The 12885-nt window shown below is 39.9% G+C and overlaps 1 protein-coding gene across 1 annotated transcript in view; it reads left to right on the top strand.

Annotated features, from left to right (window-relative positions):
* The window catches only part of GOLGA5 (golgin A5), a 32201-nt gene extending 21264 nt beyond the window's left edge, over positions 1-10937 (top strand). The window contains exons 9-13 of the mRNA XM_044229546.1: positions 2326-2424; positions 4184-4409; positions 7313-7418; positions 8989-9052; positions 10350-10937. Of these exons, the coding sequence (XP_044085481.1) occupies positions 2326-2424; positions 4184-4409; positions 7313-7418; positions 8989-9052; positions 10350-10430 (576 nt within the window). The 3' untranslated portion in view covers positions 10431-10937. The remainder of the gene's footprint in view (positions 1-2325; positions 2425-4183; positions 4410-7312; positions 7419-8988; positions 9053-10349) is intronic.
* Positions 10938-12885: the final 1948 nt, after the last annotated feature.

The raw sequence follows: 12885 nt of genomic DNA, 5'->3' as shown, positions 1-12885 counted from the left end.
GCTGAGGGAGAAGCAGACTCCCCACTGAGCAGGGAGCCCAGCGTGGGGTTCGATCCCAGGACGCGGGAACCATGATCAGATGCTTAACCGACTGAGCCACCCAGGCACCCTGCAGGTAAGGATTTTAGTTGGGCAGTTACCAAGGAAGACGCTTTGCTGGGGGTTCTCTGAGGAGACTCCGGTGAAGCAACTTACTGAAGTTCTTGCAGAATGGGTATGGAGTTGTGATGATAAAGGGGACCTTCTAGTCCTCTACTGTCTTGTTACCACCCACCCCCTCACTGTTTAATTCACAGGTAAGAAATAGACCCACAGAATGGTTATGGGACTTGCCTGATCTCACACAGTTAACCAGAGAATAGACTAGAACCCGGGAGGCCTGTCCCAGACTTCTTGCTGCTACCTTGTCTGTGTTTGATTATATCTCCTTGTCACAGTGTGTATGTATGGAAGACTTAAAAACATCCGTTGATTTTCACATTTTACTACATTTGTACTTTCTAAGAACAGCAGTGATATTATCTAATAGAAATATAAATACAACATTAGTGTGGTAATTTGATCTTTCTATTTGAGAAGAAATATTTATAGACTGTTCTCACAAATCATGTTTAAAATTACATTTCTTTGTTCAGTTAGCAGTTGTCTGCTCCCCAACTTACTTTTCTTAGTATACTTACATAATAGTTTCCTTATTAAAACAGTTAACTATGCTTACATCCACATTTTCAGATCAAGATGTTATATCTAATGTTAGTAACATTTATAACTTACTGAATAACGACACTGTAAGACACTTAGTATACATGATCTTATTTTACCCTCACAATAAAATCTGTTTTCTCTTCATTTTGCAGAAAACTATTGTTATAATGATCAGTGCCTCACTTAAACAACATTTTCAGCTTTGTGTGTTTATATTCTTTAGATCTTTTTTATTAGGATTTATCATTTCTGAAACGGGTTCTATTATGAGAAATGTTTGTTTTTATTACAAAGGTCCCACTTGTATCTGTTTCCTGAGTGGTTAGAAAAATGACCGAGTAGCCACCTGCAGAGTACATCATAGGCTGCCCTAGATAATTTAGTTATAAAATTGTCCTTTCAGAAATTGCATTTTAATTTATTCAAGGAGCTATTATATATTGAAAGGCAAAAATTTGATGTTCTTGATGGTTAGTGAGATAATTTTCATTTTATTATGGCAGATGGTCTTCCCACATCCACTGCCGGGGCCTGTTTTTAAAATGATAGAGTCCAGCAGAAGCGAGTGCAGCTGAATGTAGCTCTAGGCTATTTATTTAATCATCAGATGTTCTAGGTGCAAGTGCTTAATCTTGGGATTAAATAGTCCTCTAGCGCTCTTTATTAATTTTAAGTAATTTCAACCTTAAATTTTGTGCTAGCCTAGAGCTTTAAATGAAATCATGCAGACCTTCTTCTAAATTGCAGTTCTCATTTCCTAATTACTGCCTCATTTTCTCTGCTCTCACTTATCTCAGTTTCTTTCATTTTTGAAGTGAGCAGGTTGAACTAGATGTTCTCAAGGAGTCTAGCAGTTTGATCCTGTCTTGTCTTTACTTCCTCATATGGCTCCCTTGACTTACTTCATCTGCAGTTAAGCATAATGCTTTTGAAGATTCTTAGCTAATTGTTCTTTGTTCCCTGACATGTGCTGTGCTCTTAAATTCCAACTGACACCGACTCATCGTACCCATTGTACAAACCAGCAGCGCATTTGTGTAGTTGTTAGTGAATCAGAGGTCTTTCTTTTTTCCTCGTTTATCCATGATAGAACAAAACAGGTTCTAACACTGCGTGATAGAAATAAGCACATGAAGAGCTGCTCAGCACCATTAAGTGTTAGAGAAATGCACATTGGAACCACAGGTTGTCCCTAGTGAATAGTTACACTTAACTAAGACTGACAATACCAAATGCTGAGAAGGATATGGAAGAACTGGGCCTCTCCCATATTGCCGTGGGGCTGCAGAATGCCGCATGCCGCATGGATTTTGAAACCAGTTCAGAAAACAATTGGGTGAGTTTTTTCCCTGTAAGTTAGACATAACACTTACGTGATCCAGCAGTGCTATCCCTCCATATCTACCCAAGAAAAGTGGAGACCTGTAACCATGGAAAGACTTGATACATCCTGCTGGAGTAGTGTTCATCAGACCCTTCCAACGGCCCTCATTTGTTCACTCCGCATCGACGTGGCACACGTTGGCTGAGTGCCTCCTGTGTGTCAGGAATGTTTCAGATACTGGGGATGAAATCGAGAGCACTGATTTCGCTTCTGTGTATTCATGTCTCACTTTGTAGGAATTCCACTACATAGAAGAAGATCTGTATCGAACAAAGAACACCTTGCAAAGCAGGATTAAAGATCGAGAAGAAGAAATTCAAAAACTTAGGAATCAGGTATGAACGAGTGTTCACTTCTTGGGAAAAGATAACATCGCAAAACTAATTTTTTTTTTCAAAGGATATAGAGAGACCTTCTTTTTTCATATCTTCAGTGGCATTCTACTGTTGGAACAAGGAGATTATTTTTCAGTCTGATACAGAATTTTCATCTAAAGCCATTTTAATCTATGTTTGCTGTATTCTGTGGCTTCTTCATCTGGAAGTGTCTTGTAGCCACAGCCATCCGAGGACACGGGACTTACCCCCAAAATTTCGTATCTTGTAACTTCAGTGGTGGTTGTGCTGACTGCCAGTTTAATAATTACTGTTTCTCTTTCCTGTGAAAAATCCAGTGATCCCTTCCTGTTAACAATTGATGGGTCTTTTGTAAAGTCACCAAGACCTCTTTTAAACTCTGAAAATGTAAAATTTAGGAAATAACATGTGCCCACCACCCAGATTTACCAGCACTTATCATTAACTGTGACAAAATCATGCATCCACTTATCCTGTAACTCTGGCGTTTCCTTTTCTCCCTTATGTTCATTTTATTTTTTATCCCTTATATTTATTGACTTAATAAATAATGAGCTCATTGATCATTTAAATAATTTACATAAAGATTGATTCTTCTCTTTTTAGTTAGCTGATGATGTAGTTTGAACATTAAAAAGGCAAATAATTTCAGTTTTTAAGTTGTCAGACTTTGTAACAGTCCATGATTTAAACTATTTTAAAATATTTTAGTTTTTCTAAGAGGAGCATCTGATTTCAGTGTTTCATTCTTCTCTCACCTACTTTTGTGAAGTGCTTACAAGTGGTAACTTGACTTGTTAGCAGAAAGTCAAAAGAAAGGACCATAAACCACCAACTGGTTTAATCCTTAAACATTCCTGTATTTATTAGATGTTTTTTGAGTGCTTCCTAAGCCTAAGATTCTGTCCTGTTTTTGTTAATTAAAAATTAATCTTAGGGGGTTAGCTCGTAAAGTTTTTTGTTTTTTTTTTTATCTAAGTAGAACAGAGGAAATTCTTTGTCTCATAACAGGAAGTTGATTTTTACAATTTTAAAAAGAGATCAGCATCTTCATACATTGTCCAAACAAACAAACCAACAACCCATAAATGAGTGACCAAATACGCACATAAGTAAGTGCTCAAAATCATCCGTCATCAGGGGATGACGGATTAAAACCCAGTGGGCTGTACCACTACCCTGATACTCTCTAGAATGTCATAGTATCCCTAAATATCATGTACAGAGAGATGTAGCAATTTGTCCAATGTCAGACAGCTAGAACATTGCAGAGCAGAGGTGAAAACCTGAAACCTCAGTTTGCGGTCTTTGCACTGCACCAACAACTGCTGGGTTATGGAGGGTTTTGATTCCCGGCCGCGAAGTTGAGACTGTCCTTGGGATCGGTGCTTTCAGGTGTCTTTGATCACGGCACCACAGTGAGAAGTAAAGTATACCTTGTGTCCCAATAACTCAGATGCACTTAGAAGTATAATACTAAAACAGAAGTTTCACAAAACAATGCTCTTATATACTATGTGCTGTGTACTCTCTGTCCCATTCTAGGCCATTACTATTTTAAAATCTGGTTGTGACCCACCAAGTTGGTTTTGCAGCCCATTAATACAATTTGAAAATCTCTTCCATAGATAGTGAGTTTTGAGAAATTGAATAATGCTACACTTTACATGTGGGAATGTAGGTTCTGTGTTGTAAGACTTACTTTATGTACTAATTTTATGAACACTTTGCCTTTCAGCTTACTAATAAAACTTTGAGCAACAGTAGTCAGTCTGAGTTAGAAAACCGACTCCATCAGCTGACAGAGACTCTCATCCAGAAGCAGACCATGCTGGAGAGTCTTAGCACAGAGAAGAACTCTCTGGTCTTCCAGCTGGAGCGCCTTGAGCAGCAGGTGAACTCCGCCAGTGGAAGTAGCAACAGTGGGTCTTCTATTAATATGTCTGGAGTTGACAATGGCGAAGGTAACAAAAAAAGGAATTTCAAAAGAACATTGCATTGCCTTTATTTCCAACGTTGCTAATTGAGGCGTGACTTTGAGAAGTTACAGAAAGACTTTTTTTTTTTTTTTTACAAGAAACTCCATCCAGCAAAGCACTGCTTTTCTCCTGATGTGAGGCCTGAACCGTGCATTGTTTGACATGATCTTTAGCAAACAGGACAGTGGGCTATGAATATGCCGCTCCTTAGTATGGGACTTGGAGAAGGGAGACTTGAGGAACGGTGATCATGTTGAAATACATAGGACGTTCTACAAGATATTGATGACAAGGTAGATAATTTGGCAGTAAGGGGTTTTCAGGAAACTTGAAGATTTGCTGTAAAAATCTTCCAGTCTGTAATTATGAATATTAAAGTTAATAGTCCTGTAAGTATATCCATGCTCTATAATTTCAATAGAGAAATCTGTAGATTCCCAAATTAATAATCAAGAAGAATGTTAAAGATTTCAGTATAAGCTTCAGCAGATCTGGTTTTTAATCTTAGAGCTTTATAAAGCCTACAAAGTAGTCATTCAGTACATTTCTCAGTTCTTAGGCTTTCAACTAAAGTTTTTTTAAGGGGTGCCTGGGTGGCTCAGTCAGCTAAGCATCTGCCTTCAGCTCAGGTCATGATCCAGAGTCCTGGGATCAAGCCCCACGTTGGGCTCCCTTCTTAGCAGGGAGCCTGCTTCTCCCTCTCCCTCTGCCATTCCCCCTACTTGTGCGCTCTCTCTCTCTGTCAGATAAATAAAATCCTTTAAAAAAGTAAATAAAAGTTTTTTAGGTTTTTTTTTTTTTTTCAGTGTAACAGTATTCATTGTTTTTGCACCACACCCAGTGCTCCATGCAATCCGTGCCCTTTCTAATACGCACCACCTGGTTCCCCCAACCTCCCACCCACCCCCCCCCTTCAAAACCCTCAGATTGTTTTTCAGAGTCCATAGTCTCTCATGGTTCACCTCCCCTTCTAATTTCCCCCAACTCCCTTCTCCTCTCTAACTCCCCATGTCCTCTGTGCTATTTGTTATGCTCCACAAATAAGTGAAACCATATGATAATTGACTCTCTCTGCTTGACTTATTTCACTCAGCGTAATCTCTTCCAGTCCCGTTCATGTTGCTACAAAAGTTGGGTATTCATCCTTTCTGATGGAGGCATAATACTCCATAGTGTATATGGAACTTGTTGTTTTACATGTTTGTTTTTTAATAACATGGTTGCTATGAAAAGAAATCTCCAAGAAAAGCATATTAAAATCATCCAAATAATCCATTCCCCTCAGATAACATTTTGGAATATCTCCTTCCAGACTTTTTTTGCTGTATATGTTTATATTATCTATTTTATTGGTTTTTAACTTTTTCATATAAATCAATTTTTTTTTAAGATTTACTTATTTATTAGAGGGAGAGAGAAAGAGGGAGGGAGGGAAAGAAAGGGAATTTCCAACAGATTCCCTGCTGAGCATGGAGCCCGATGCAGGGCTTGATCTAACAACCATGAGATCATGACCTGAGCTGAAATCAAGAGTCACACACTTAACTGACTGAGCCATCCAGGGGCCCCTAGAGCTTACTTTAAAAAACAAAAACAAAAAAATTCTAATCTGTGACAAAATAGCCCAGGAGAAGATCCTAATTAATACATAAGAATTAAATATAATCTGTCAGAAATCAGTGAGTCGTTGTGGTTCTGGACTAGCTGGTGAGCTGGGGGGAATTTGTTTAAAGTTAAATCTTCATTTCATTTGCACACAAAATTAGTCCCTGTTAGACTGAAGAATCAAGTATTGAAACCTGGAAAAACTAGAAGAAAATTACGGTATTTCTGGTTAGAAAAGTGTTCAGTCTCACTAGTAATTACACATACCAAAGAAGGCAAATTAAAGCACTTTATTGAAGTCCCAAAGGAGGTAAGGTGATGGTAGACTAGAGGGAGGTCTGCAGGAAGAGTTTCCAGGCAAAGAGAAGAGCAGGTGCAAAGGCCCAGAAGGAGGAGCAATGCGGGCATGTTGTAGGAACAGAAGGGAGGCCAGTGCAGCTGGAGAAGTGAGTGAGGGGGGAGAGTAGTCAAAGGGGAATTCAGAGAACTTTGAAGAATCTTGAGAGGGGTGACTGACTGCATTTTGGCAAGATGCCTCTGGCAGCTATGTCCAGAGTAGATTACAGAGAGCTGAGTGGAGGCGGGGGACCAGAGAGGAACCATCATATTAATCTCTGTGAGGGATGGTGGCAGTTCAAACCAGAGTGAGATCTTGAGGGGGTTATCGTAAAGCTGAGTGGGCAGGTTGGATGTGGAGTTCAAGAGAAAGGAGTCAAGGGTTTTGGCCCGAGTTGATGGAGCAGTGTGGTGATGTACTGAGATGGGGAAAATGGCAGGGTGAGTAGGTTGGCAGGGAGGGCAGAAAGTCAGAATCGTGGTTTTGGCCATGCTGAGCTTGAGGTGCTGTTCGACATCCAGATGGAAACAAAACAGATGAATAGATGAGTCTGGAGTTGCTGGTCCAGGCTGGGGATACCAATCTGGGAGTCATCAGCATTGTAGAAAGGGTGTCTGGCCTCACTCTTGCTAGCGTAGGAAGAAAGTGCTCATTAATATTGACTCCTGGCAACATTTGGTATTTGTAAACTTCAGTTTTTACTAATTTCATGAGGAAATAATTGTTTTAGTTTTTAAATTTTTATTTTTATGGATGTAGAAATTTAAATATTTTATATGATCAAATTTATCTGTCTTTATGGTTTCACCTTCTTTGTGTAATGCTTAGAAAGTTGGCCTTTGAGAATTTCTTTCATTTCTAATACAGTAATATATTCAACTATAATTTTGTTAGGACATTGCTTTTGGTATTTGTACACTGATTCACTATTTTCTTGCTTAAACAGGCACACGGCTCCGAAACGTTCCTGTTCTTTTTAATGATACAGAAACAAATCTGGCAGGAATGTACGGAAAAGTCCGAAAAGCTGCTAGTTCAATTGACCAGTTTAGGTAAGCAAGGGCAGTAATGATTGAGTGATGGATTGTCAGCTGCTCTTGTACCCTTTTCTGGTGGCTTCAGTCACAGTGAGTCCCATCAGGCAGAGCTGATAATTTAGAGCAATATTTCCCTGCTTTCTGTCACGGTATTTTGAGCTCATGAGATGGCTTCATGTGGTGGGCCAGTGCCTGTGTTTTACTGAAGAAGATTAACCCTGATCATTTCTCTGCTTTCTGTAGTAAACTCGTATTAAAGTTCATTGAGAAAATCTTCATCTCATGTAAATGCATCTTTTGAAATGTTTTTTTCCTTACTTTATCATATGATGAGAATAAAAGATGCCACTATGTTTAAGTGAACAGTATTCATGTTAACTTACACTTTACATATATTACATCAGCAACATATCATCTGTATACATGTTTTTGTATATTTGTAACTTCTATATACTAGCAAACGTACCTTATAAAGAAAACGTTTTAACAGTGTATGTTTGCCTTGATAAATGTCATGTTTAAATAATCCATTAAACTCTTTGGCCTCTTGGTGTTTCTAATTAAACACAATTATAATGACTTGTTGCAAAATAGAGCAATCTCTTACGTTTTTGTGTAAGAATAGAGCTGTGGTGTTTAAAATCAAGAGAATGATTTGCTAAGGTTCTCGAGGCCATGGGGCCAACGATGCCATAGTCGTTATATTCAGATTATTAAGCACATTTATTTCAATTCTTCATTTATTCAACATATGTAATAATTTTTAGACAAATTAGATACGAGGCATCATACTGATGGCAGTGAAAGAAGCAGAAAGGCCTAGAAGAAAGGTGTATTTGCCTTGTAGGTGTATCCATCTTGACAGGGAAAAATGTTGCAAAGAGGTGTGAGTAGTAAGGTCTGGGGCTTCATATTCTTCCCAGATTTCCTTTAGTTAATTGCTTAGTTGCCTTTCTGTAGTTCTAAGCCTTTCAGAAGCATGTGTTGGGGAGGGTACGTGCTATGGTGAGTGGGTGCAATGTGTCAGCCTGGTGAGTCACAGATCTGCACCCCTGGGCAAATAATGCATTATATGCTAATAAAAATAATTTAAATAAATAAGGAAAGAAGGAAAAAAGAAGAAAAAGAGGAAAGGAAGAAAGAAATGAGGAAGGAGGGAAGGAAGGAAGGAGCATGTGTCCATGCACCAACTTCCAGATTAGCTGTGCAGGTGTTAGCCAGCCGGACTCTTTCTCCTGTTCATGTGTTGATGCTCACCTTGTCTCTTCCATGTAACTTCTTTGGTCTCTAAAAGAAGAATTATTTAGAGAGTTTTCCCCCTATAGTTGTAGCTGAAGAATTAAGAGAACTAGACTGTATTTAAATCAAGCCACAAAGAATAGAGAAAGTATTTGTTTACTGTGATGTTTCTGTATGGTTATTTCAAGAAATCATTTAACAGTCTACTGTAAAATGATTTTTCTTTTACGGTGGTCACCTTAATAATTTATCTAAGAAATCCTAAAAAGCATCATTAGCTGTTGCCCCAGGAATTTGTGTTTGAGTGTAACTGTCTCCTCTCCTCCCCCTCCCCCCATTTGCACAGCATCCGCCTGGGAATTTTTCTCCGAAGATACCCCATAGCACGAGTTTTTGTAATTATATATATGGTAAGTATATTTGAAAAACTTATTTGAAAAAATAATGCTACACTTGATTTTTAGCACGTTTTTTTCAGTTGCTGATCATTTTGGCCAAAAGTCCAGCAATTAGTTTTGAAAGAAAATAGAACTCATTGTTGGCCATGAAAACTTTTTTTCTCAAGGATGCAAGTAGAGTTACAGTTCACTCTGTCTAAAACATAAATTGCTCAAAGGCTTGTCCTACAGTAAAACGACCTATAATGCAGTTCGTTACCTCCACTTCTGAGCCCCTCTAGTGACAAAAATGGGGTGCAAAACAGTTGATTTCATTTTTATGTCGATGTAAAGTTTCTTTGATTATTTTCCTGTGTTTAGCTTTGCATTCTGAAAGGACCTCAAGGTTGATTTTCATCCTTCCATGTTTCTTAGCTCTAATACAATGGTCGCCAGGGTGTGGGATACTGTTTCCTGTGTCCTTTGACCGCAAAAAGCCCTCTAACTGTTCCGAGTGAGGACATCTAGTTGAGTTCAATTAAGACAAGCAGTCTTCCTGAAAAAGAAAAAGCTTACGTAGAAATTTCTCTGTGATCCACTAGAGGGAAGAGTTACTCCTTTGAATAAAAAGTTTTTAAGAAACTGTGGGATGGAGAGAAGAAAAGAAAAAAATTAAACAGCATCAAGAAGGATTTAGAATAGGAGCACACAGGTGGATTCCGGTGTCGGGGCTGATAAGGAACACCTGCGCCAGGTGTCTGTCCTGCTGTCAGCGCTGCCAGGAGGGAGCTGGGGGAAGTCCTCCCTATAGGTCCCGTGTTAGACCTTAAATCAGCCTCTGAAGCCGACACATTATTCCCGTCAGGAATGTCTTCCCGTCTCCTCGTCACCAAACCACGGCTCACTGACCCTTTTGCAAAACGCCAACCATACAGCCGTGACTCTGTTCTAAAAAGCTTTTGCAACCAACTTCATGTGTATCTAGCAGTTTCAATCCTGGCCTCTATTCCGAGTTATGATCCCCTGATGGGTTATTTATGTGTAGCCGTGTGTGTTACGAGAGCGCTAACAACTCTGATCATTCTCAACCGAGGATCGTGTAGGTTTCAAAACCGTTACCCTCCCTTGCACTTAGCCCATCTGTTTGCATGTTTATTTCTTCGTTACTTATTCAGTAAACAGGTAGCCAGGCGCTTGCAAGGTTGCAGACCCAGTGCTAGCCTCAGGACTGCAAAGATAGGACGTGGTTCCCGCCCTCAGGGTAGACACAGCGAGCTGCCTTTGCTGAAGACTGATATATTGATCTATAAATTGTTTGCTCTTTCTTCAGGCTTTGCTTCACCTCTGGGTCATGATCGTTCTGTTGACTTACACACCAGAAATGCACCATGACCAACCCCATGGCAAATGAACTGAGCCCAGTCACCTCAGTGATTGGTTGTCTTTTTTTGGACTTGGGATCTGCAGAAGGACCGGTCGCCTAAAACTGCTGAGAAAGGTGCACAAGGTGATTTCATCACTACAGGCTTTTAACTCGTTAAGTTATTATACAAGTGCTCTGCTACCTAAATCTTCCTCTCATTTCCTTCAGATGGTAAGAGTTTCTAAAACAGGCAGACAATAATTTGATAAGCTCAGCTCTGCTTTTCCTGAAGTCAGAGGTTCAGTGCATAATCATATACACAGAGATCGGCTGGGTTTGTTCGCCTCCGTACGGACCATCCGATTTTAGGTGACACGCATTATGGGTTATAATCAGGGAGACTAATTGTATTTAGTGATACAAATAAAATGTTTTCTTTTTGATAATTCCGTCTGCTTTTGTATTTTCGTATATTTAGCTTTGCAAATATGGATTTACTTCTTACATGCTAAAGACTGGATTGGTGTAAGTTTTTGTATAAACACATAAATAAAATTTACTGTGCGTTTTTCTTTTTTAAAATAATAGTTTCTCATCCCCACTGAATAGGACCTTCCCAAACAAGCTGGCGTGAGGAGAGCAGAAAGCAGCAGCGGCGTCTCCCCGTGGGTGATCCTGGGGCTTTGCTGCCGCGCCGCCGGGCCCACCTCTCCCTCCTGTCCCCACCGTGCCGGCCGCCTCTGCTTGTCACGCACTCAGTCACTGTCCTCCTCTTTCCCTTTTCTCGAGCCTGGGCCCTGGGTTAGCTCAGGACATCCCTGCTTTGAGCTTTTAGGAATGAAATCTGTTTTATCAACCTTTGTATTTTTAAAACACTCCAATGCAAAAATGTTACAGCGTTTCTGAAAAGAGACATTTCCTTTACCTTAAGTTCATTGTCTCTTTTGGCTTTCCTCTCCCTCCACATGTCTGAATTCCTAGTCTTCTGGTCACTGGTGGTCTGTCTTCACGTGTGATTAATACATGTAGATCTGCGGTAAGATGGTGGGGGGCAGTTCTTCCTGTCAGGCATGTTGTTGGAGACGTCTGCCGGTGCCAACTGAAAACCCGGCCAGTTTCTGTTAAGGACATCTGTACCATGATTTTAATTGGCTGTTAATTCTCCAGAAGTTTTGATACCCTAGGAAAAACTTGTTTAAAAAAAATGTTTATTTTTCATGAGAAAATGAAGTTTTGAAAGTTATCTGATGCATGCTTGAGCTTTTTCTCAACTTAGCGTGAATGAAGAAGGCAGAAGTGCCGCATCAGCTGAAAGCGAAGATGCAAGATTGGGGGTGGAGACGGCGGGTGGCCGTGGCCGTGGCCGTGCTTACGGGGTGGGGGGCTGTCAGCATGGAGCTGTGAGGCCAGGTTTGAGCTCAGATGGGATAAAGGACAAGTGTAGTTCTTGCTGCTATCTTTTAAAGGTGGTTTTTCCTCTCTTCTAATTTGGAAAAATTTCTGAAAAATGATTAAAACCAGGTTACGTAACTTAAATGGAAAACAGCACATGCTTCCCTGTCGTGTCCTGCCAGACTTCCCGTCTCCGTGCGTCCTCCTGCCTCTAAATCTTTCTTCAGTCTTTGCACTTTCTTGGCTTTGGAAATAGTTTGACAAAGTGTTTCCAAGATTTTTTTTTTTTTTTTTAGTTTTAATTTTAATTGAGTTTCAGTTTCAGTATTCTTAGCCACTAACAACTGGGGAATTTTTTAAAAGTGTTCCCTTTCATTTATCCTCAGATAGCACGAAACCTCGACCTAATTAAAAGGATTGCATGAGAGCCAGTTGTTTTCCTTTTTTAGCCAGTGTATTCATTTAAAGACATTATACATATGTCGAGTCTGTAAATACATATACATTACAGATATGTATGTATACAGATAATATCAGAACCCTGTACTGCTTTCTATTTATAGCTATCAATTGGAAAATAAGATTGTTTTACTATTAGAAGACTATTTCTCTTTCTGTAGACTTTGTGCATATCAGAGGCTACCATTTCTGTTGCTACAGAACAAAACCATCCAAGGAAAAGCGTGGGTTTGTAAACACATGTTTAACAGCCTATCTGTTCGGGGAGGAAGGGATCGGCTCTCTGGGCCTGGGCTGTCCGGCCTCAGTTTAAGAAGCCTGCAGAATCCAGCTCCCCCTGTGGGGGCAAAACCCCCGACTACTCAGATATGCCTCGCTGGGTGCTCACGCTCTATGGCAAGAGGCCATGTTGGAAAAGGCCCTGTATTGGAAAAGCCCATATGGGCACCTTGGTAGGATGGAAGTAGAAGGAAAGAACTGTTAAACCAAAGAGCATAGTCAGGGACTGACCGCCTAAGGCAGCTCTTCAGGCTGAGACTGGTCAGAAGAAAGAAATGATTGAGAAAAAAGTCTTAGTGGTTATGCTGAACATGTTTAACTAGTGTTCCTATGAACCCTTTCCTGAGTGAGAAGAACAAAGAAGTTCATGCTT

This window comes from Neovison vison, chromosome 13 (assembly GCF_020171115.1).
Source record: "Neovison vison isolate M4711 chromosome 13, ASM_NN_V1, whole genome shotgun sequence".
NCBI classification, from domain to species: Eukaryota; Metazoa; Chordata; class Mammalia; order Carnivora; family Mustelidae; genus Neogale; species Neogale vison.
The sequence above is the reverse complement of the archived record's forward strand: the minus strand, read 5'-3'. Positions and strand labels throughout refer to the sequence as shown.